At 37.4% G+C, this 23380-nt stretch overlaps 1 protein-coding gene across 4 annotated transcripts in view; it reads right to left on the bottom strand.

Annotated features, from left to right (window-relative positions):
- The window catches only part of ZC3H13 (zinc finger CCCH-type containing 13), a 46340-nt gene that overhangs the window by 8060 nt on the left and 14900 nt on the right, over positions 1-23380 (bottom strand). For all 4 annotated transcript variants that reach the window (XM_027720252.2, XM_027720255.2, XM_039382899.1 and 1 more), the window contains 12 exons: positions 19099-19207; positions 16800-16939; positions 15903-16057; positions 14382-14579; positions 12834-13007; positions 9542-9852; positions 8091-8555; positions 7025-7207; positions 4380-4923; positions 3213-3316; positions 1789-2805; positions 309-818 (listed from right to left, as the gene is read on the bottom strand). In XM_027720252.2, coding sequence (XP_027576053.2) covers positions 309-818; positions 1789-2805; positions 3213-3316; positions 4380-4923; positions 7025-7207; positions 8091-8555; positions 9542-9852; positions 12834-13007; positions 14382-14579; positions 15903-16057; positions 16800-16939; positions 19099-19207 — 3910 coding nt within the window. The remainder of the gene's footprint in view (positions 1-308; positions 819-1788; positions 2806-3212; positions 3317-4379; positions 4924-7024; positions 7208-8090; positions 8556-9541; positions 9853-12833; positions 13008-14381; positions 14580-15902; positions 16058-16799; positions 16940-19098; positions 19208-23380) is intronic.

Here is a 23380-nt window from a genome sequence, read left to right as displayed (position 1 = left end):
ATGTTCATGTTATCCTTTAGCAAACTGCCTATTCAGAAACATTACACCTTGGTGAAATTATATCTTAGATAACTTATGCTTCTTTTCCTCAAGACTTCTTTAGAAATTAACAGACAACACTAACAACAATTAACAGTATGGAAGATGCTCATCAGATTTCTCTTATTGTGTCTGCTTCCACAGTAGAGAAGCTGGAGCCAACAAAACTTTGAGTAGAAAATTATTCTGATATAGCTCAGTTCAGCACAATGCTAACAGAGAAAGAATAAAATATTTGTCAGCCTGGGTTCTTTCCCAGAATATCTCACCTTCTAAACTCTCTACCTTTTCGGCCTCATTTCCATCTTCAAAACCTTGTAAAGGTCCTAAATCCTTGTCTGCTTTTTCCTTCTCTGAAGCTGCTGAATCCCGGCAAACTCCATCAAACTCCTTTTCATGATCTCTGTCCAGTTTTGTTTCACTATGCTTTGTTGATTCCTTTTGAGAAGAGATGTCAAGAGTTCTCTCTCTCTCTCTTTCAGCAGTATCAGGTAGTTGTCTGTCTCTCTCTCTCTCCAGCTCCCGTCTTTTCTCCCTATCCCTCTCTCGCTCTCTGAGTCTCTCTCGTTCCCGGCTCCTTGGCCAGTCTTTGTCAACATCTCGGTCCCAGTCTCTCTGTCTTCCCTCTCTCCTGTCTCTCTCTCGTTCTCGATCATGGTCATGTCGATCTCGGTCCTGAAGCCTTTCCCTGCTATCAAAGGACCCAGATCTGGAATGGACCTGACGATCTGATTCAGGAGAACTTCTTCTTGAACTGTGGCTTCTTGAATCTTGACGATCTGGATAAAATATTTTAAATATAAGCATGACTATGACACATAAATGTAATTTTACTACCCAAAACGTTTTAAATATTCAAGTATGAAAGTATATTTCTCAAAAGCATCATCTTCAAACAAATAATGCTTTCAAACTCCCTATAGATTTAGAATCACTTAAACATGAGGTAACTTCTCCCAGTTCCAAAAAAGAATTACAGTGACTACTTTTTACTATGACAGAAGCCAAACTGAAGGTACACAATCTTAACTCAGAAATTTAGGCAAGGGAAAAAATAAAGAATCACCTCAAAGGTCATATTTTTCAAAACATGTTTCCTAAAAGCTAAGAATGCCTTAGTTAGCAAATGATGAATTCAGAAAAATAATTTCAGGCATGTAACCATGAGGAGAACAGAGAGCAGAAATGCTTTAGGAGGAAGATATTTCCCTAGTGATGCTGTTTAAATTTTAAAATATTTTACCTATTTTTTATACATGAAGTGCACAAATAAAACAAGCCAACTGTCATTATTTTGATTTGGGACAAAGATGATTTCCATGTGCATTGAAAGTATGCCTAACAAGAACCACAACAGATTTACCTAATTTTGCATAATTTCAGGAATTTCCATATAAAAGGTAACGCTAATAATGAATTTAAGCACATAATTTAGATGATAAAACTACCTCAGTGTTCTGTTAGCACAAGCATTTTCTCTTTCCATGAGGTTTTTTGTCCTACAAATTACTTTATTCCCCAGACAGAATGAACTGAATCCCAGTCAATGTTTTGGTATAAACAAAATGGTAATCCTGCCCGCTGAGGATCAGCTTCTCAAGTGTGGTAACACTTGCAGGACTCTTAATTCATTCAGTTTTACAGTGAATGGCACCTCCCTCTCCTGTCATGCTAATTAGAGCCATGCAAGCATGATCTGGGATTTGTACACAGAATGACAGTCAGTCTCACTAAAATGTATCTTTTTACCTGAAGATGTGCTGCGACTGGGTTCCCCTCGTTTCAACTGATCGATTCTGGACTTCCGTTCAGTGATTTCTAAGCTTTTCTTCTCTCTGTCCCTGTCCCTATCCCTGTCTCTAGAGCTACTGTGCAGGATCCTCTTCCGTCCAGTCTGGTCATCTCCACTGCGATGTGCTGACTCATTGGAAGGGGATCTAAGTCTGCTCGAGGCATGGCTCCGATTGCTACCAAGGCTGCTGCTGCGCTTCTGATCCACAGGTTTACGGTGTGGTCCATCCTCTATAGTAACGTGAGGGGCTTCCACCTTTTCTCCCCTTGTCCTGTGACTTTTTCTATGGGAATCATCAGTGCTTCTTTCTGGAACAACAATATCACCACGTTCAGGAACATCTTCATCTGACCAGTCACTAAATGTTGTATCTTCTCTTTTTGTGGGGACTTCTGCCACAGCTTTCTCAGGTGGTGCTTCAACCAATTCATCTTTAGTTACAGGAGGGGTTCTTGGGCCTTTTTTCTTTTTATGGTGTGGAACAATTTCTTCATCAGAAACTTCAGAATCACCCTTGGATCTCTTCCGTTTTTTCTCTACATTTTTCCTTTTTTGACCTTTCTTGGGTGAAAAGACCTGGCTTTCCTCAGTTGTCGATTCATTAGCATACCTTTCCACCCCACTGTCATCATCTTTCTTCTTCTTTGTGGCCTTTTTCTGTACCTTAGACTTCTTCTTGCTGTCATCATGCATTCTATCAGAAGCATCTCTTTCTTCAGAGGGACGGTGTCCAAGATTTTCCTGAACCCTGGACCGGGAGCCTTCTGAAGCATCTGGTTGCTCTCTTTGCTTATCTGCTGAAGAAACCCTCTCTTTAAACTCCGGTTCTTCATAACGCCGGGAACTTTCCTTTCTGTCCGATTTTCGCTCTTCTTCTTTCCAGCGACTCTGCCGCTCTTCTGTAACATGAGAGGGGCTCAGTGACCGGGATTCCTGTGGCCGCACAACCTGGCTCAGCAGTCTGTGCTTTTCATCTACAAAATGTGAAAAAGAATGTACTTCTATTGTTTAGCAAGGAGAAAGTATGAGCATTTGGTATCTTCTGCATGCCAAATAAAGTGTCAATTAAAACATATAATCCATTACTTCAGTTAGATTTCCTAAATTTTTTCTACTGCTGCAGCAGTAACAGGCTATTTCCATTTTGGTAAACATGCATCTTAAACAGCAGATGTGGAAGACACTATCACCTGACAGACACAACACACAGTGACAAAATAGAAGACAAACAAGGATTCAGACAAATGGCAGTGCTCATAAAAATACGGGGAGGACACTTACAAAAACTTTCCCCGTGTTTTTCTATTTCAGATTGCAAGTTATTTTCCATAGACACAGGGGAAGCTGGATCCAGCTGCAGAGACAGCCCACTCCCACTTACTTTTATCATCTCCACTGTTGTAAGCATCACTATCAGGAGAGTGATCACGGCGACGTTTGGGTGACTGACGAGGACTTGGACTGCTTTCGTTTCTGTGACGCTTCCTGCAGAACAAATATGTACCATCAAAGTTCTTCAGGAATCTCTGAATTTATCATCAATACAATCCCTGAAGTCTAAGCACCTCATACAGCAGATAATACATTTAAAGATGCTAGGAAGTTTTGTAGTTTTTTAAGCTATTATTCCAAAACTGAAAGTATGATCAGTTTTTTGAGCATAGTGTAAGACACCTTAAACCAAAATTCAAAGATTTAAGGCAACTACCTTTTTGCCAAAAAGTTACAAAAGACTATAAAGGTCAATTTTTCCTGCGGCAATGATCCTTGCAGCAAGCTGACCCCAGCTGGAAACTAAGTCCCCACCCAGGTGCTTGCTTACTTCATCCCCCTGAGGAATGAGGGAGAATCCATATTAGATTATTTATAGGAATCCACAGTTCCCTCACACAAAAGCTACTACTTATTTCCAAGCAAAGCAATCACAAGGGCTACACTGTTTTGCTCATTACTAATGGAACAATGAGAATTTTATTGCACTAAATCAAAAAAAAGTAAAAAGCAAATCAGTGCTACACACTTAAAGGAAGCACCACACATGAACCTGGGATATTGTTCAGGCCTTCACTGGTAGCCTTCTGGTATTGAAAATATAGTAGTGCAAAGGGTAATGCGTGTTCCACAGAAATTTGATGAATAAAGTCACAAACCCTGACCTAGTTAGCTGCTATTTGACTTTCAGGCTTCAAAAGGTACCACAGTCTACTATTATGTTTCCAAGAATGCAAGCATTACTAGAGACAAGACCATGCAAGCAGACTTGGAAGGGAAAATGACATCGTCTGCCACCATTGTTAGCTCCTGAGTAGCTCCATGATTCAGCACTAACAAAACATCAGATTGACTTCACCAGTATAGTACTGATTTGGGGGCCACCAGTATGTGCCACGCAGATGCAGGGGAGACATGGCTCCAGACCAGGCCTCTGCATAAACAGGATGTTTTCTTCCTTATGACCCTCCCCTGTTTACTAACTTAAAGAATTCAACAGTAAAAGACTGTCCTTTTTTTTTCTCCTTTGACTGAAGTAACTCTTAGATCCACTCACTTGGATTTTCTTTCCTCATGGACATCTCTTGAGCTTCTTTCTTCTCGGATATCTTCTCTCTTATCCCTGCGGTCTTCCCTTCCTTTTTCCTTGTCATCCCAGTCTCTTTGGCGGTCTCTTTCTTTATCTCTGTCTCGACCTCTCTCCCTTTCGCGTTCCCGCTCCCGATCTCTTTCTCGTTCTCGCTCCCTTTCACGTTCCTCACGCTCCCGCTCCCGCTCCTTCTCCCTCTCCCTCTCTCGTTCCCTTTCTCTGTCATGGTCCCTGTCTCGGTCCCGCTCGCGATCCCTGTCTTTGTCCCGCTCTCTCTCCCTCTCCCGTTCCCGAGCACGATCTCGTTCCAACTCTCTTTCTTTCTCCCTTTCTCTTTCCCGGTCTCTTTCTCTTTCCCTTTCTCGGTCCCTCTCCCTTTCTCGCTCCCTCTCCCGGGCCCTTTCATCTCTCCTATCATCAGACCGATCCACCCTTCGCTCTTCTCTTCGTTCATCCCGCTCGAGATCATCACTTCGTCCTTGATGTCGTACCGGTGAGCTTGCCCTCTGGTCTGCAAAGAGAAGCAGGTTGGATTACCAAGTGTTAAAGGGATACACACTGCTTCCACTACACTAATAAAAACACAAGAGCCTTTGTTTTGGCAATCTAGATATTGGTTTGCATAAACTCCCTGCAGAAACTTGAGAATTCCCTTTGGGGATGAAAGAAGACAAAAAGCAGAACTAATTGTGAAAGATTTTTCAATATTTAGGGAATGAGGCTTTCCTTTCTGATAGTTATTTTATTTTCTACCAAAAAAGGAATTTATTTTCTACCAGATTTTTCTGGATGGCTTCAGAATATAAATATATGTTTAAGAGCCTAGCTATTACTATTGTATTACTCAGTGATTCCAAATCTGGTATAAGACCTCAAAAAGCTGTGAATGACATATATACGAAATGTTAAGACTTATGCACAAAAATCTGACTTCCTAAACCTATCAGGAGTCATGTGCTTTACAAGTACTCAGACTATTTATAATACATAGTAAAAGCTTCTGCAAAATAAGAAATAATGGCCCATCTCATCACTGAAGGAGGTCCCTGCACAGAAATACACAACCAACCCACAAGAAAGAGAGAAGCAAGGATGAGATATGGGAAGCAGAAGTGCTAAAATTTTTCATACATATTCACTGCAGAGTCTTAACAGCTTTAGAATCTGAGTTTTTCATTTTTCAAACAGTAGATTAGAGTCAAAGGGAAAACTAAACAGATGTAGAAAATTACTGATCCAGAAGGACGGTGCAATCTAATTGTACTTACTCTCCACAGACTTACCTACATATTATTAATTACATTTTGGATATTTTTTGAGTTTTTCTATAAGTTTTGCCCACTTCATAGTAATTTCTATGCTCATGTTAGTAGTATTTGAGCCACAACAAATCAGTGAAACTATTTTCCTACAATACATATTAAGAGCACTTTACAAAAGAGCAAAAATTGGCATGAATGACGTTGGTATTTTTCGGTCCATTACTCTGAGGCTGAGAGTGCACTTTGCAGTAAACTGAGACAATGTCAACCAGGCAGGAATAGGAGGAGTCTGGACAGTACTAAATCAATAAAGTGTGCATTTCCATTGGTGTAATCAATTTTAATCTCTGAGTGAATTAACAATGATTTAGTGCTCCCCTGTTACCAGGTAAAATTAAAAGCCAACTTGAGTGACATTTCTGCCATGGATATAACACTTCTTTTTTAAAAAGGGAAATCATCAATCCATGCAATCGGTTCATTGAACAGGTTTCACATTCTTTTAATGGTGCCTATAACATTGTAACATGATTTACTGTGCATACTAAGTATTAGATTTTATAAAGAAGTCCTGTAACTCTTATTCATTATGTCAGTTTTGTTGAAAAAACATCTATATGAAAGTCTTATATGAATCAAATATTGCAAGTGTATTAGACAATTAGATGTGCATAGTCAGCACTTCTTACATGACTTCACTTTTTGAAGTGCTGTTTCAGTGGTTGTTTGGAACACTTACATATTTGCCCTAGTTGAAGAAAGACAGCTCAATTTTGCAAGCTTGCATTTTAAAATCACACTGAAAAGATTCTTTACATATCAGAGAACTAAGTACCAATCCAAATCTATCTCAATTTTTCTCAGAATGACGAATGTTAGAACTGTGGTCTAATTATGGAAACTGTGTCTTGAACTGCAATTCTGTGAAGGATTTACTCTTACAGAAGTGGTCTAAATTTTTAAGGAAGAAGACAATAAATTTTCAATTCAAGCTCTCTATATTTTTCCCCCCAAAGGGAAACACAACCCATTGAAAGCAATGAAATTCCTTGAAGAAGTATAGTTTGTTTAAAGACTACTTTGATGAATAATCAGAGATGGTTCCAAAATCCAGCCATCCGGAGAAAGGACACAGTATTCATGCACACACTGCCAATGGAAGATCTTACTACAGAAGTTAACTTATATCAAGAACAGGACTAGTGTCGGTGTATGCTGTCAAATGAGTTATTTATGAATCGGTGATGTGGAGAAAGAACAAGAAAGGAAAAAGGAGGGAGAGAGAAACATACACATGTATACATATACATTTGACTACACATGTACATGTAAAAATGTATATTAGAATACCTCTTTCTCTGTTGTCACGCCTATCCCTTTCACTATGTCTTCTTTCAAAGGAGGAATCCCTTGCTTGATCTCGACTGTCATAACGATCCCGATCAGCATAGCTACTCCTTGATTCCCAGCTGTCATGGTAGTTTCCACTACTGCTGTGACCATCAACCTGGGATCCTCTAGTCCCTCGACTTCCTAATAGAGATGTAGCAACATAAAACGTGAGCTTCCACATGTAAGGAAATCCACTGATATTTATACCAACCAAAGCAATAATATCTAATAAACTTGAATTAGCAGTTCATGGACAGGGATTGTAGTGTCAAATTCTACTTAACCAAGAAATCAAATTTCATGTTTTAATCGTAAAGTTCTTATTTTCAAACTGCAAAATCAAGACTTTCTAAATCACCAGCCCCTGGTCATAGTACAAAGTCTCCTGACTAGAAATATAACAGTCCAAAAGCCAGTTCACATTTATTCTGAGTAGGATGTAAGCTTGCAGATAGCACAGCAAGAATAATCAGAGAAAGCATGTCATCTCCCTCATGAAAATGTCACAATAAGCCTGAAAAAGCAAAATGTATTACAGAATGATTAAAAGGTGGTAAGCAAAACTTTTTTTTAAAGTGCATCAGACTTGTAAAAATATTGCCAAAGATTAAAATCCCATTTTTCGGGGGATAAATCAAGAAGGGACAGAGGGGTGTGGCGGAGAGACGTGGATGCGTGTGAAAGATGGTTTTCAGGTATTAAGACGCGGTTGCTTTTGAAAGAAGACAAAAACCTCACTACCCAGGGGAAAACTCAGGGTTGCAGAAACATTAGAGTGGTGTAAGGGTTAGGGTTTGTTTTAAAATGGCATGGCAGAAAATCCATGTTATGCTACTTTAATGAATGGAGAACACAGAAGTGCTATAATTTCAAAAGCACTTTTAATTTAACAGCAATAGAACTGAACATAATTTTAAAAGCTTGAACTATCTGGCTTCTATAGCAAATATTAAAAAGGCAGTATGAATGCAAATATTCAATCTCTAATGATAGGGACACGTGAATTTTTAAAATTATACAATACCTTTGTCAGATAATTCTGGCCCTCTGCCTCGACTTCTGCCAGTTCTATCACTTCTGCTCTCATTTCTGGACTCACTTCTGGAATCATTCCTTGTTTCAGCACGAGAGCTCTCCTCTCTGCCATGGGATCTTCCATAGCTGCGCAAGTCCTCTTGATACTGGTCATCCTTCTTATGGGCATCACGACTCTCTCTGTCTCTGTAGTCATGAGAATCCCGTGTGGAGCGTGAGTCTCTCTGATCACGACTGTCTTTGGTATCTCTGCTATAATCCCTCGTATCTCTGGAGTCTCGAGTATCTCTGGATTCCCTTGGCTCCCTCCGATCTCTGTTATCTCTTGTGTCCCTCCGATCTCTTCCATCACGAGACTCTCTGTCATCTCTATGATCCCTGGAGGTACTCTGCTCTTGGTCATAATCGCGGTCATCTCTTGTTTCTCTTTCTTTTTCTCTTTTCCCTCTAGTTTCTGTAAAATGTTTAAAAGAATGTTAGTTTGATCAGAGCAAGCAAAAATTTAGCACACAACACTAAAATAATACAGTAAAAAATACTTATCACACACAGTGAATCAAAATTAATATGTAAATCAGAGAAGATCGTGTTAGAAATCTATCTACACATTCAGTAAGCTTTAAAGATCTTACTGAATACAAATCTGTACAAATATCTGACTGTTCAAAAGACAGTGAGTGTAATTAAAAAAAATCTAAACATACTAAAGAGTAAGTACATTTCAATAACTTTAAGGTAGGATCATTACTTTTCCAATCATAGGTTCCTCTCATTTTCTACACAGGCTTCCAGAAAATTTGTGCTGTATTTAGACCACTTGCAAGGCCTCAATGCCCTGCTAAAGTTTGTTTGGTTTTTTTGTAATTACATATTTATAATACCACTACTACAGCAAGATAAGCCAGTATAAAATAAAGCTGACATATGTACTCTTTGTAATGTGTCTCCTGAGAGAAACAGCATGTTTGCTCATCACATATTGCTCCACCAGTTCTACAGATTTCTCGAGGGAATGACTGTTTCTTTGCACGCACCTCATTTAATGTCAATTAAAAAGACAATAGACAGAGCAGTCAGTGAGGACTGGATTTAGGTACCTCACAGAAAAGAGTAATAGTTACTTATGAGTATCCTGCTGAGAAAACTACTTACCAAAGTGACACCATCACTGCACTACATAAGAACGACCTAGATATACACCTACAGTATCTTTACAATCAGTCTAGCCTACATAAGCAGTCCTATCAGGAATACTCCTATGCACTGTCCCTGAAAACAGCACCAACAGCATAGGAAGAGTAAATACAGTTGGTATTTTCTTCACCCCTAGACATTGGGATGGGTGCAGGCAAATCATTTTCAATTATTTGAAAATCGAATTTCAAAATGCAATTTACCAACAAATAAAAATTATTCTGAAGTGTCATTTTTTATTCATACCATCCCGCCTTTCGTGGCGCCTATCATGAGACTGTGAAGTCCGATCGCGATCATGTCTTCCCTTTTCTCTTCCAGGAGATCGGTGTCTTGAAGGACTTCGCTTCCTCTGAGGTGGGGAGGAAGAATGTGGGGGATAGGGCGAAGACGATCGCCTTGCAGGTGGGGAAGTTGTCCTTTGATAGGATGGAGAAGGAGTTCTTTTGCGGTGTGGGGAAGGAGAATGTCTTTGAACAGAGGAACCTGACTGTGATGAAGAGGAATGATGTCTGGAGGATATGGGAGAATGATGCTGACCTGACGGGGAAGCAGATCTGCAAGAAAGAGTTAGAACAGGCATGAGTGTAATAATTTGACTTGATAGGTTCTTAATATACCATACGAAAAAGCAATTAAAATAATTTGCCTATTCTCTACCCTCTGATGTTTCTACAAAACATCAAACCAGTTTTCCCTCTAGGTTGCCACAGATACACCTCCAAAATATGCTTATCTTTAAACGATTATTATTTAATATTCAAATTTGTCCAATCAAAATTATATTACATAGCTACCAGAATGCTTTCCTGGGGAAGAGAGGGAGGAGTCAGAAAAAAACCCATTATTTCCCCCCCCATCCCCAAATCAAGAACCGCTGTTTTCTTCAATATAAAATGCTTTTTGGAGGTCATGGTAAAATTAGGCAGATAACTTTTACAGTGCTACTAAGAGGAATTTTTGTTTACAACAGCACTGAATTTTTTTTGAAAGCAACAGTAGTCTCCTTCTTACACACTTTTAACATCTTTTATTATATGCATCGATCTTTAACCAATTCAGACTTGGATCCAGAAAAACCATACACGCAGCTACTTAAAATTTTAGCAAACGTGGATGTTTACTCGAACAGGGAAAACTCATATCTGATAGAATAAAATGTACACAGAATGTCTCTGATCTTCAAAATCCCATCACTTAATTAAATATCATTTACACAACGGCAAACAAATTTCTTCATGTTATCCCATGCACAGTCTAATGTGGACAAACAGACGCTTCTAGTCTTTGGGCTCAGCAGTGGGTTTTTTTCCCCGTATCAGCATCAAAGTAACTTGCAAGTATCTTTTTCTCATAAAATATTCATTGCCCTTAACTCCCAACTCCCCCTTCCACTTCACAAAACTCCAGAGACCAAAAAGAGAAGAGCAGGAGTTAGAAAAGCCACACATGGACAACACATCTCCAAAAATTCCGCTTAATTTTAAGTCCCTGCTTTTGAATGTCCTGTACAGTTTGGTAACTTCAAATAAACATCCAGATCCAAGGAGCAAAGCCTTGGGAACAGAATACCAAGTGAAATCAGTGGCAAACTGAGGTAGGAACTCAAGTCTGTAAGGATGTGCTTTTTATGTAAAAGACAACATAGATTCCATTACAAAACCAGATATATTCACTAAAGAAAGCACCTTGACTTGATTGTTGAAGCACTTCAGACTTGTCAACTTAGAGAAGTCAAACAAAATTTTCCAAAGCAATCAGAGTAAAATTTTGTCAGGGTCAGTCATAACTGACAGAATCCAGCAGACTATCATGACTTACTGTCTTTACACTGAGACTACATTTGCTTTTCCCTGTGAAACCATTATTTTGAAATAGGGGGTTACCAAAATTGGCTTGCATGGAAGGCTTTCAATGGTAAGAAGACAAAATATTTAAAATATCCTTTCCTGCTTCTAGTGGAAGGCCCATTTATCTTCCCTGTTTAACACTCTCTTGCACAACACTTGATAGAAGCAGGTAATGATGAGCAAAATACTGGATGTCATGGTTTAACCACAGCTGGCAACTAAGTACCACATAGCTGCTCACTCACTCCCACTCCCACTCCCACCCCCAGGAGGACGGGGAGGAAAACTGGAAAAAAATTGAAAAAACCTGTGGGTTAAGATAAGAACAGTTTAAAAATTGAAATAAAGTAAACCATAATAATGACGATAACAATAATAGCAATTTTACTGCTATTGGGGAGATAACAAGAGAGAGAAGAACAAAATCCAAGAGAAAATGTGATGCAAAATACATTTGCCCACCAGAACTGATGCCCAGTCCATCCCTGAGCAGTGATTGGCACTGACCAACTCCCTCCAGTTCATATACTGACCATGACACTCTATGGTAAGGAATATCTTTTTGGCCAGTTCAGGTCAGCTGTCTTGGCCATGATCCCCACCAGCGTTTTGTGCATCTGCTTACTGGCAGGGCATGGGGAACTGAAGAGTGAGCACTACTTAGCAACAAATAAAACATTGGTGTGTTTATTATTCTTATGCTAAATCCAAAATACAGCACTGTAAGCAGCTACCCGGATGAAAATTAACTCTATCCCAGATGAAAACAGGACAGTGGAATAAGTCAGTTAGACCCTAGAGTCAGCAAAAAAGCAGAGCAAAGAGTACTGAAGAGGTATTTTTCAGACTCTGTACTACTGCCAGTTGCAGGGGGAATGGGCTGCTCTACTGTCTTCCCTATAAAGAATCCATCAGTATCCATGTCCATCAGTGACATCTAGCTTAAAACAACTCAGTGTTGTTCCAGCTGAATTGAGTCACCACAGCAGCAAAAGAGTCTGCTTACAACTCTTTAGGATTGCTTAATGGATGGGTTTTATTTTGCTTGTTTTATTTGCATGCAGATATATAGGACATCTGGAGCTTCTCCCCCACCCTTCAACAGAAGTGCAGAAAGCAAGAATGCCTCCCTTTCTATTATTCAAACATAGGACTACAGTAGTATTTAGCATTGCCATTCTAAACCTAAGCTAACACTCTTCAGATCAAAATAGGGAGCCTGCTCCATTCTTTTTATTGGGTGGTAAATAATTTTTTCTGAAGTCCCTAGAACTAGCAGCATGATATCTTCCTTAAAGCTTCCTGCAAGAAGCTTCATATTGTACTGTTCAGCCAGTTGTGCCTGCTTCTCAAGAAAGATATGAAGAGCCAGGGGGACGGTGCAGGGAAAAAAAAGTTCCCAAAGAATCACAGGCAGACTCTGTCTCACATCAGACTTCTGAGATTTTACCTGAAGACAAAACATTTGAGAGGAACTCATAAATAGAAGCCCGCACCATGACTTGTGTTCTTGACATGACAGGTACCCTCAGTGTAGTAACTTGGCAAAAAAAACCTAGTCTCAGAGTTCAAGTGTTTGAGGTACAAACATATTCACAACAGACACGTATAAACAAGTAGTCAAACCAACAGAGGAAGTCTCCAAACTAGTACTAAGGGTAATAAAATCCATGCAATTGACCTCCCACCTGCGAGAGGGTGAGAAGTTATGTTTGTGAGTGGTTGACTTGGCTGGAGCTCGGGAGGTTTGCCTTCGCCTTGCAGCAGGTGGTGAATACTCCCTGGAAGGGGAAGAATTACTGCCAGAATGATCTGCAGGACTAGGAGAACGCTTCTGTCTACGGGAGTTTTCAGAGGGATCCCTGGGAAACATAAACAGCAGCTTGTTTAACAGGTGTAATATGGCACTAGTACATTTCTGAGAAACTACAAACACCTCCAAGACAGAATTCGTGACTGCGCTATCAAGAACTATGTTATAGAATCACTTGTTCCATCTATAATTTCACATATGAAATTAACTTAAGCTAGCAAAACTCAAGAAGGCAAAATATGCACTAAATTTCTTGCTATGCTGGACTGTGAAATATAAAACTAGAATATGGTAAAACCAAAAATATCTTCTTGTAATTTTACCTAATATTTCACGTGACAGTGAAATAGAAATTCCATCAATGGAGAAATATATTGCTAACTTATTTAAAAATTTCTGTAATATGGGAACTTTGAGAAGCCTCAATCTCACTCGCATTTTTAAAGGCTAATCCCAGCTGCAAATGAATGAAAGCAATCTGTCAGAACCTTCAACTATTTCACTCACTGGACTTCAGGCACATTTGACATTACTACTTCATTTTTATTATGTAGGGGAAAAAGAAGACAAAAATCCAATACTTAAACAAAAGGCTGTAGTCACCGCAGCAATACCTGATTATAGTACAGTGACAAGCCAAGCACTGTCTCAGTCCTAGAATGTTCTTTTCTACTGCTTGCGACTTCCTTCCAGTAATGGAGTGTGCAAGCATGAGGGAAATAATATACTTTAAAGTAAATATGGTATAATTTATTTAATCAATTAAAAATACAAAATTCACTGTTCATCCACTCTTTGCTACGTCAGTTACCAAGTAAGACTTACAAACATGTACCCTATTTTCATCAAGAAAACACAAGACTTAAAAATGCAGATTATTTATTTTTCACCTTAAATGGATGCTTATGCTTCAGAAAATTATAGGAATAGTCATAGCAGTCCACCATTTTTGTTAATATATAGATATGTACATATGCAAAAGTGAAGCAATTCTAAAATCCCAGTAGTCTTTGACTACTTCAGGAATGCTTTAACCTACTGAAGATTACGGAGAGTTTAAACATACCACTGCCAATTTATAAAGATAATAGTCCTCTAAGATTTCAGACAATCAGACAAGTGGATGGCTTTGATAAAGATTTTGGCAAATGACCTGCTCCACTGGTGAAGGTCCAACTTCCTGAGAAGTAATGAATCTTTCCAAAGGGCATTTTACAAACTTACTATGTTATGTAATTAAAATCTACCCATCTGTTAGTTATAGTCTATCAATTCATCTACATAATGCACTTAAAACACTTAGAGTACTAAAATGTTGTTGGCAAAAGAGGTATAACTCCCGTATTATTCAGTGTTCTGTAAAAGATAGCTTTAAAAGCAAGGTTTACGTTACATTAAAAGCTAATAATGCAACATAACTTACCTCTGCTTCTCTTTTTTCTCCTTGTGCCTTTCGAAGTCACGCCCTCTCTCTTTCACCTCCCTTGCCTTTTCTTCTGAACGTTCTTTTGCTTTATGTTTTTCTTTGTGTTTTTTCCCTAGGGGAGTTTCCTCTTGCACTGGAGGAGGAGGACTAGGGGTACGAGGACCTTTCTTTTTACTTTGGTTACTTTTAGAACTCCTAGAGATAAATTAACAGAGTGAAGGAGTTAAAAAATAAAGAACTGACAACTATTTCAAACAATGATTTCTCAGATGTTGGCAGGAAACTTATAACATAAAAGGCCTTGAAGTTTTTGGATAGGATTCACCAACTCCATTAGCAAGCAGCGTTCAATAGCTGTACTTGACTGGAGAGTGAATAGTGATGGTAAAAATTTACGTTGACCTCTTCCATTTTATAGTCTTTACTTCTGAAGCAAGTGAACAAAAATAGGAATTGATGAATTGCTCCCATTCAGACAGAACCAATTTTCAAAGACAAAATACCCTTACACGAACTGCACACATTAGAGAACAAAAACTCAGTAGACTACCTTGTCTGTTTAGTCTCCCATTTCTGCAATGCAATACCCCAACCACATAATACATGGTGTTCAAGTAATTTTGTGTTCAATTTAATGTCAACACAGGATAAAGCATCCAAATATTTTTGAATACACATCTCACAATATGAAATAGTGTATATTTTTCATAAAATCTACCCCTAATATAACCCCTATCAACTAGGTCTCATTGCATACTGAATGTCAGTACCATACCAGCACATGCTGATATTACATTCCTGTAGCAGAAATAAAATTGTTTTGCTCCTATTTTAAAAAGAATTTTTGCTTAGCAAATGCAGACGTCTGGTTATACTGCTTCAGTAATTTCCTTCCTATCTAAAAGCTGCAAACAATGATCCAAAAGGTACTGTGGCCTTCCTAAGCAAGAACTTAAAAACAGGTTTTAGAGATTGATTTTGGCAGCACAGCACACAGTTGAAATCCTGTGGTTTTTACATATCTTATCCTTAATTTTTCCCTCCCCCACACACCCATCACTTCTTATCCCCTCCTGAATTCTGAGAAATTCCCTGCCTTGGAAGTCAAACACTATTCTTGACCAGTAATATGCAATACCAACAGAATGTGCAGTTGCTCAAATTTTAAACATTTCATTCAGTCTAGAGAGGCTGCAGCATTTCAAATGAAAGTGCTTCCCACTTTTTAATGGTTTATATTCATCACCTCCCTCACCTCCCAGAGACTCTGGACATTCAAAAAGAAAAAAATGTGCTTGTAAACCAAGAAATTAATCAACTGACAACAACATCCATGTAACAGTTTTCTGCATAAGATGATTCACAACACAAAATTAAGAGACCTTCCCCTAAAGTTATATAATCAAGGGCAATGAAAGCAAGGAAAATGGAAAACACACTGATTATGAAAATCCTGGTAATAATTATTAGTGTGGTTCTCTGTTCTCACTCTCTTGCAAGATGCATCTACATACTGACCTCTGCTGATCCAAAAGTGGTGAAGATACAGTAGATGCTTTCTTCTCTTTCTTACTAGTTGAAGAGGATGATTTGGGACTGGATCTTCGTTTTGGAGATTTGCTAGACTTTCGTGGTGATGGTGATAATTTAGATCTAACCACCTCTGGAGAAATCTTGAGGAAAAGAACATAATTAACCGATAAGATATTGATGCTCCAAAGTGTAACTGTATGCTGATATATGTGTCAAATATACAAATACAGTAAAAGTTTATATCTGAGACCTTAACCACGTACACCTCTACCTCAAATAAACTAACCACATTGTTTGCAAAAAACCCCATAAAAGAAAGACAACAGATAAAGCGTGGAGGAAGAGGTGATGCACTCTGCAATACATTACAAACACTGTAATTAAAAGTTTAAAATCAGTATGCTTACAAGAAACACTCAAATTTACCTGAAAAAGAAAGATACCCTTAGAGGATCTTTTTTAATCTTTCCCAAAATTTTAGGGTTTCTAACACTTGCAGCTTTGTCTCTCTCACTCTACTTTACTCTGTTACTACAAGGCATGCTGGAAAAGGAAACTGGCAAATGCCTTGTGTTTTCTTTTACATGTCTTCTCTGTTTAAGGTCTTACTAGTTTTGTATATTAAAATGCATTAAATCCTATGTATTATTTAACAGTTGACTTCACAAAGGAGAAGACATGGTCATTGTGCTGGATGATTGACTAGATACTCACTACTAATACCTAAGTCACCTACTAATTACATAGGTGCCAGTTATTTATTATCACGTAACACAACAGCGCATTTGTAGCCCAGGAAGCTTAAGTCTTCCAGGAAACAGTTAGAAGTCTATGAAGTGGCTGATGACTTGTCCTTTTTATTTCACATTACATAATACAAACCTCTTTTTTAATTACTATTTCCTCTCGTTTCTCCATGTTTTCTTGTTCCAATTTCATGAGTTCTCTCTGAATCTTTTGGCGCTTCATTTCCAAAGACAGCTCATGATCATAATCATAATTAACATCTCCATTATCAGAGTCTTTATTAAAAAAAAAAGTGAACAGATTAGCAAACAATTTCATTTGAAATAAATAAAAGTATTTAGTATACTGGATGCCAAGTATAAATATTTCCATGACTTTTAAGCACTGCACAAATGGATCAATGGAGTAAAGTCACATCTCTTCTCCAATTATGTGTGTAAACCTGAAATAACTTGAGTTACTTCCATACAACCTGCAGTTAAACTCTTTAACTTCATGGATGTTCATCCAACTTCTTTCATGGATGTTCATCCATTATGAGGCTGGTAGCAAGGTAAACATAGTAAACCACTTATTTATATTTAAATTACAAAAAACCCTAAAACGGTGTGTCTTCACAAAGACAAAAAAATATGTAGAACACTACTTAACTGGGAAATCTTACATGAAAGAGATATAAATATTGATGCATGATACTAGAGGGTTTTATTTAATACAGTATCTTCAAATCAATTGATACACTTATTTAATTACATCACACATTGATTTTAAAATAAGGTCTGTATGAACTCTTTCATCAGATAAATATACACTGAAGAAGTTTGTATCTGGTTTTAAAATATTATCACTGTTCGGTTTTCACATCAAAAAAAACCTCAAAAAAATCTCATTTTTTCATTAAGTCATGGCCGGTTAATATCATATGCTTGTAACCGAAATATTACTGAAAATTGAGCTTACTCACTCTGTTGACATTTCTTGTTTTGGTTATGGCTATTTAAGTCTAATGCTCAAAAAGCACTTAGGGAACATGTGTCAAAAAAAATTACTTCATTAAAAAGTTATTAGCTTTCACTCCTTTCCTACACACAGGAACTATACAAAAGGTTTTGCAGTAACTAAACTAAGTCTACAAATTCCCTTCACGTGTCATGAATGAACGGGAACAGTTTAGAGAAAGGTGCAGTTCCTAACAGTACAGGTTCTTTCCCAGTCCATCTGTCTTCTTATATAGCACTCACTAGAACTTAACAGACAGTAATTCTACTTCATCCATATACCAGTGATTGATCACTGCTTTGAAAAAAAGCTTAATTCTCAAGCAGAAAGTCTTAAACACTAAGACTTAAGACATTCATACTATATGTTTATATAGAACTTGTTTTTATGTTCCAAACTTTTTTGACTTTCCATGGAAACATGTCATAAATTAATTTTTATTAAATCATGCAAAAAAAAAAAATCTACAAAGGAGTGAAAATTTATTATGGCTACTCTTCCATTGTTGTATTGTGCTCAAGACACAGTAAAACTATTTGCAACAGTTATAGCACAGAGTATTGAAAAGCTACCTAGTTAATGAAATTTACAGGGAGCTCCATCCTACAACTTGCAGTATATTTTATTGCAAATACATTCATTATATCTCAATTACCTCAGAAGGGAGCAGAACTGCCATCTTTTCTTGCAATACTGTAACTACTTGTGAAACACTGACACAAAACTACAGCAACGCCACGATTTATTAGAAGCTGCTGTAACTTCACTGTGAGGTGAACTTGGACTCAAGCGAAACTTAGTAAAGACAAAAACTGCTGACACAGTAATGGGACGAGTATTATCAACAAGGACCACGAAATCACCTTGTAAGTATTAAAAAACCAAAACCCCACCAACCCATACAAAAGGGACCACAGAAGGTAATGCAAGACCCTTAGCATTTTTCAAGTGTTTTCAGAATATAAATAGTTCAATTGCTACCTTCAACTGTTGTTATTCTAATGGAGCCCTTGTTAATGAGACAGTTCATATCATTACAAATTATGCAAAAAAACCTACTGACTTCTGAATTCAAAGGAGTTACACTCCCCTATCAGACTGACCAGTTTCAAAATTACTTTGGATGCAACCTGGATTCAACTAGTGATCTAAATGTGAAAGATTCAGCCATGGAGAACCCATAATTTTTTTTTGTCTGAGGAGTCAAAATAGCAAAATGAAAAAAATACAAGTGTTTTTAAACTAAGGTGGTTTAACTATTGTAGCACTCCAACTTAGATAACTTCTTTGCTCACCTCCAAAAAAATTTAAATTAATAATTAATGGCTGCTGCATGAAAGTATTCTGCTTAGAAACCAAATTTTTAAGCACTTTACATACAGTACAGTAATCTCATAATTCTTTGAAGCATCAGTAGTTAGTTTTATATACTTACCTTCTCTATTTGTTTCCCAATCCCCATTTTCCTCTTCACTTTCTGGTGTTCGCTCCTTTGTAATTTTGATATCCTCCTTTTCTCTATGTCTTCCTCGTGAAGATTCTTTCTATAAAGGGAAAAATGCTGCATTAGAGTAAACGACTTTACTCTAAACGAAGTCTGAAGAAGCAGGTGTATTTTACATGGTATTTTGGTTGTTTCTTTTTCATAGTACAAAAAGCATTTCCCCTTTCAGCCTGTTGAACAAATACCTTCTTAAACAAGCAAAGACTCCACAGGCAACATGTTCTAATGCGATTTCATATAATCAGTATGCAAATAGCAGATGGGGAAAAGAGAAGAAAGTTTTCATAAAATAAGAAGGTTTAAAGTCAGGGCAAGAGTTGAGCACGTATCAGAGAATAAAGTTTAAAATAGGCTCTGAAAGAACAGATTAAGTTCTTACAACCAGAAGTTTAATGAACATTTAAAGAGGATAATTTTAACAGCTTAAGCAAGAGTTCTCAGCTGTAAATAAGAATATTTATATGCAAGGCAGATGAGACTCAGAAGTGGAACTATTTAACTCTCCAAAGGATAAAGAAAGTGTGGGGGAGGAGACAATAAAATAAGAAAAAACTGAGACCCGTGGCGGGCAGAAGGGGAAAAAAAGTCTAAAGCAACACATTAGAATCAAGTTTTGTTGACAGTTTTGTGTTTGACTTTCACTGTCCCTGAGACAAGTCTAACTACTGCAGTAGCACCCATTTTCTAGGTGGTAGATGGTCCTGTGGACATCTAAGAAAGCCAGAGACTATCCTTACAGGAAAAAAGAATTTCAAAAGTCAACTGATGCTGTGCTGCTCTTATCCCCCTGACAAATTCCAGTAATAAAGCTGCAGTGTTCCATCACTGCATCTGCTGAAGTGACATTCTCTAAATAATCTACCTGGGCTCAAGTGGAATAGAGGAAAAAGTTTCTTTGCTACTAGCAAAAAAAAGAACATTCAAGCTTAGAAGTATCTCAGGTTAATTTACTAAGTAGTAAATCAGAAGGAGCAAATAATGAAAGTCTGTCCTATATCCCTTTTGTTCTCACCTTTCATAGTGCCTTCTCTTTTCTGGGGGGATTCTTCCATGCTGATATGTGGGAACCTTTGGTTTTATGCCAAGAAAATGAGATGCCTGAGAATTTCACTAGCTATTCCTTATTGGGACTTAGATCTTAATTTAAAACCTTAACATGACCTTAGAAACACAGGAAGGAAATAACATAACATTGTGGGTAGTCACTTAGAAAAGAGTAAAATTCAACTATTCCTTTTTATTCACTAAGTGTTAAAATCTTATCTCTAGTTCAATGACATAAATGTTCACAGAACAAGTACTGCATTTATTTTACCTACAGAACTAAACCAGATGCTTCAACACAGTTATCCTCGACGCATTCAGTATGCCTTAGAAAGGCATTCACATACACATTCAAAGCCTTAGAAAGGTTGGAAAAAACTGAGCATTCGCTACATAACACAACGGAACATCACACCGAAGAACTAATTTGTGTCACATTTAATTTAAAGCAGCTGGTAGAATAAGAAAAAAAAATAAATTTCTCCATTTCATGACAGGATCTCTAAAATGGTGCAGAAGATCATAACCTATCGAGTCAAGTTGGTTGCTGACATCAACTGCAGACAAGTCTACATCCACTAAGCCATCATTGCAACATGTACTGAAGGCATTTCAGTGTAAGAGTCAGTATTGTACTATGCTCCAAAGCAAACTACTTCAAAAGAAAATGACTCTGATGAGATCTGAAAATCTCTAAGTATATCAACAAGCCTCCCCTGCAACCAAGCCTCCCCTGCAATCACTTTTTTTTCTTAAGACTGTTTTTTTTCTAGCCTGCCCTCCACGAAGGCTGCATCTGTTCTACTAAACTGTGTACTTCTGCTGTACACTTCAACTAATTTCTACAACATTAACTAACAAACCCATAATTTCCTAAATACAAATACTAGTTTCTATTAATTCAACACTACTTATTACTAGCAAACTGAAATATGAATGTTAGGACAACCTCTCCACACTGATTTAAAAAAACTTCTCAAAGCCAACTCATCAAATAACTTGTCAGCAAAGAACATGCAGTAAGTCAGAATGCTTCAAGACCAATTTAATAACCCATGTTAAGAGTACTACACAACCTGTATGTATCATGCCTACCTCTTCAAACTTACAACCCAAAATTGTAAGCATCTTGAAACAGTCTGTATTTTCTCCTTTCAGTGGAAAGATTCAGTAGTGGCACAATCATATTTCTACAGAAGAACTGAGAACAAAAACAGCTATCAAACTGAATTACTGAATATAGGGGAAGGGAATAGACTATTTTTATGCAAGCATGGTATTTTACACTAAATGCTATTTAGTTGTCAGGAAAAAAGATTCTGGCAACATTGCATCTTGAAAAACAAATCTCAGTTCAGAAACTGAGTATATTTTTCCTGGGGCATAGAAACCAAGCATTTAAGTTATGATGGTTTAGAACATATACTTAAAATTTTCTCACCGAAAAGTCTTCGACATATTCCTTTTCTTTTACTTGTTACACTTACAACACATTCAGTTCCCTCATACTATGGAGATTAAATATTTCCTTCATATCCTTATAGACCTTCTTGTACTTTACATGTTTTTCCTCTCCCTTAACAAGCCAACTTAAGCTCTTGAACGCCAATAGCATGTCGTTCACTGGTACCTGAAGATGCTGTACCCACTTCAGCCACACTTGTAAACTATTTCTCTGCAGACTCTGAAAAAATGCCATTTACTAGTCAAGAAACATTAAACATTCATAATAATGTAATTATTTACTAAAAAAATACATCGTAGATTGTCCTAAGAATAAACAACTTAGTAGACTTTGTCCATGCTGTTTTCAGTATGTGCTTCCAGCTAAACTATTTACATGTGTTAAATAGATGATTGCAGTTTAAGGTTGATGTTCAGGAGAAATGCCACATAAGAAAGGGAAAAAAAAATGACATTATGGCTGACTTCTGCGAGATTTTATTTTAATTTAATGCCTACTTAACTTGAAGTTCCATACCCTATGTGATCAGCACTCTACAGCACAAGATTTGATGTCTACTTGAATAAATGTTCTCACTACCACCAGAAAAGCCTGGCCAAGCACAAAAGGACTCATCCAGTCTGTAAAGCATATTTCTAGCCAAGAAGTGTTATTTGGCCAATACCGATGAAGAAAACAGAAGACTCTTAAAACTGACAACTCTTATATGGCAGAAACTTTGGTTTCAGCCTTATCAGCACATGTACATGCAGCAGCAAAATAAACTAATTCAAAAGTACAGATTCCTTCCAATCTAGACTAAACTACATGTATTACAGCTAGAATCTTTTGGGCAAGGACAGTACTGTTTTGGTGTAGGTATAATACCTTTTTAGTGTTAACTATTACCGTGTTACAGAAACACATAAGACAGTGAATCAGAAGTTCCCTTGACAGGAACAGGTATTGTTTCCATTTCAGAGATGGAAGACAAAAGTGACTTCCATTTCCAGTGGAAACAGTCAAAAGCCACAGTGACAAAAAGCATAGATATGAAATAAGTAATATACAACCCCTATAAAAACCTTTCCTAAATGTACATTAAGTTCCTCCCACTGTTTCTCCCAAATCACACACACCTTCCAGGTTAAGACTTTTAAGTAATTATACTTCATACACACCAATGTAACTGACTTCTCACAATATGGAGAAAAATTCAATACAAAAATTTCCAACTAAATACATTAACGGGAACAATACAGGAACCTTAACTAATTATTTGTATAATAGCTGATGCACTAACATACGGTGCTGAAATAATTCTGAACACAAATCGGAGAAACGCAGACACAACTGAGTTCAATGTAAGTATCCACATAACACAGCATATTTTCTCTGAAAATAATAGTACAAAGCATGAAGAAATAATAAAGAATGTGATCTGTAAGCTGCCCATATAGGAAGTTTCTTCCTAAATACATACAGATTGTACTACTTATGTATGTCTCCAAGGAACGAGAAATCTCTTCTAAAAAGGTTTTATACTCATTATAATGTCTTAACTTTTTGTGGAACTTATCCGGGGTTTTGACTGTATCTTCTGGCAAATTGTCATATATAAGGTAAATAGCATTTCCCCTTGTCACTTTCAAATTTGCCACCCTCTCTACTTGGATAAAGTATGAACATGACGCATCTAACTTACATTCTCCCAAACATACATTA

Source organism: Pipra filicauda, unplaced genomic scaffold (assembly GCF_003945595.2).
Source record: "Pipra filicauda isolate LSUMZ 115617 unplaced genomic scaffold, ASM394559v2 scaffold28_size6257848_pilon, whole genome shotgun sequence".
NCBI classification, from domain to species: Eukaryota; Metazoa; Chordata; class Aves; order Passeriformes; family Pipridae; genus Pipra; species Pipra filicauda.
The sequence above is the reverse complement of the archived record's forward strand: the minus strand, read 5'-3'. Positions and strand labels throughout refer to the sequence as shown.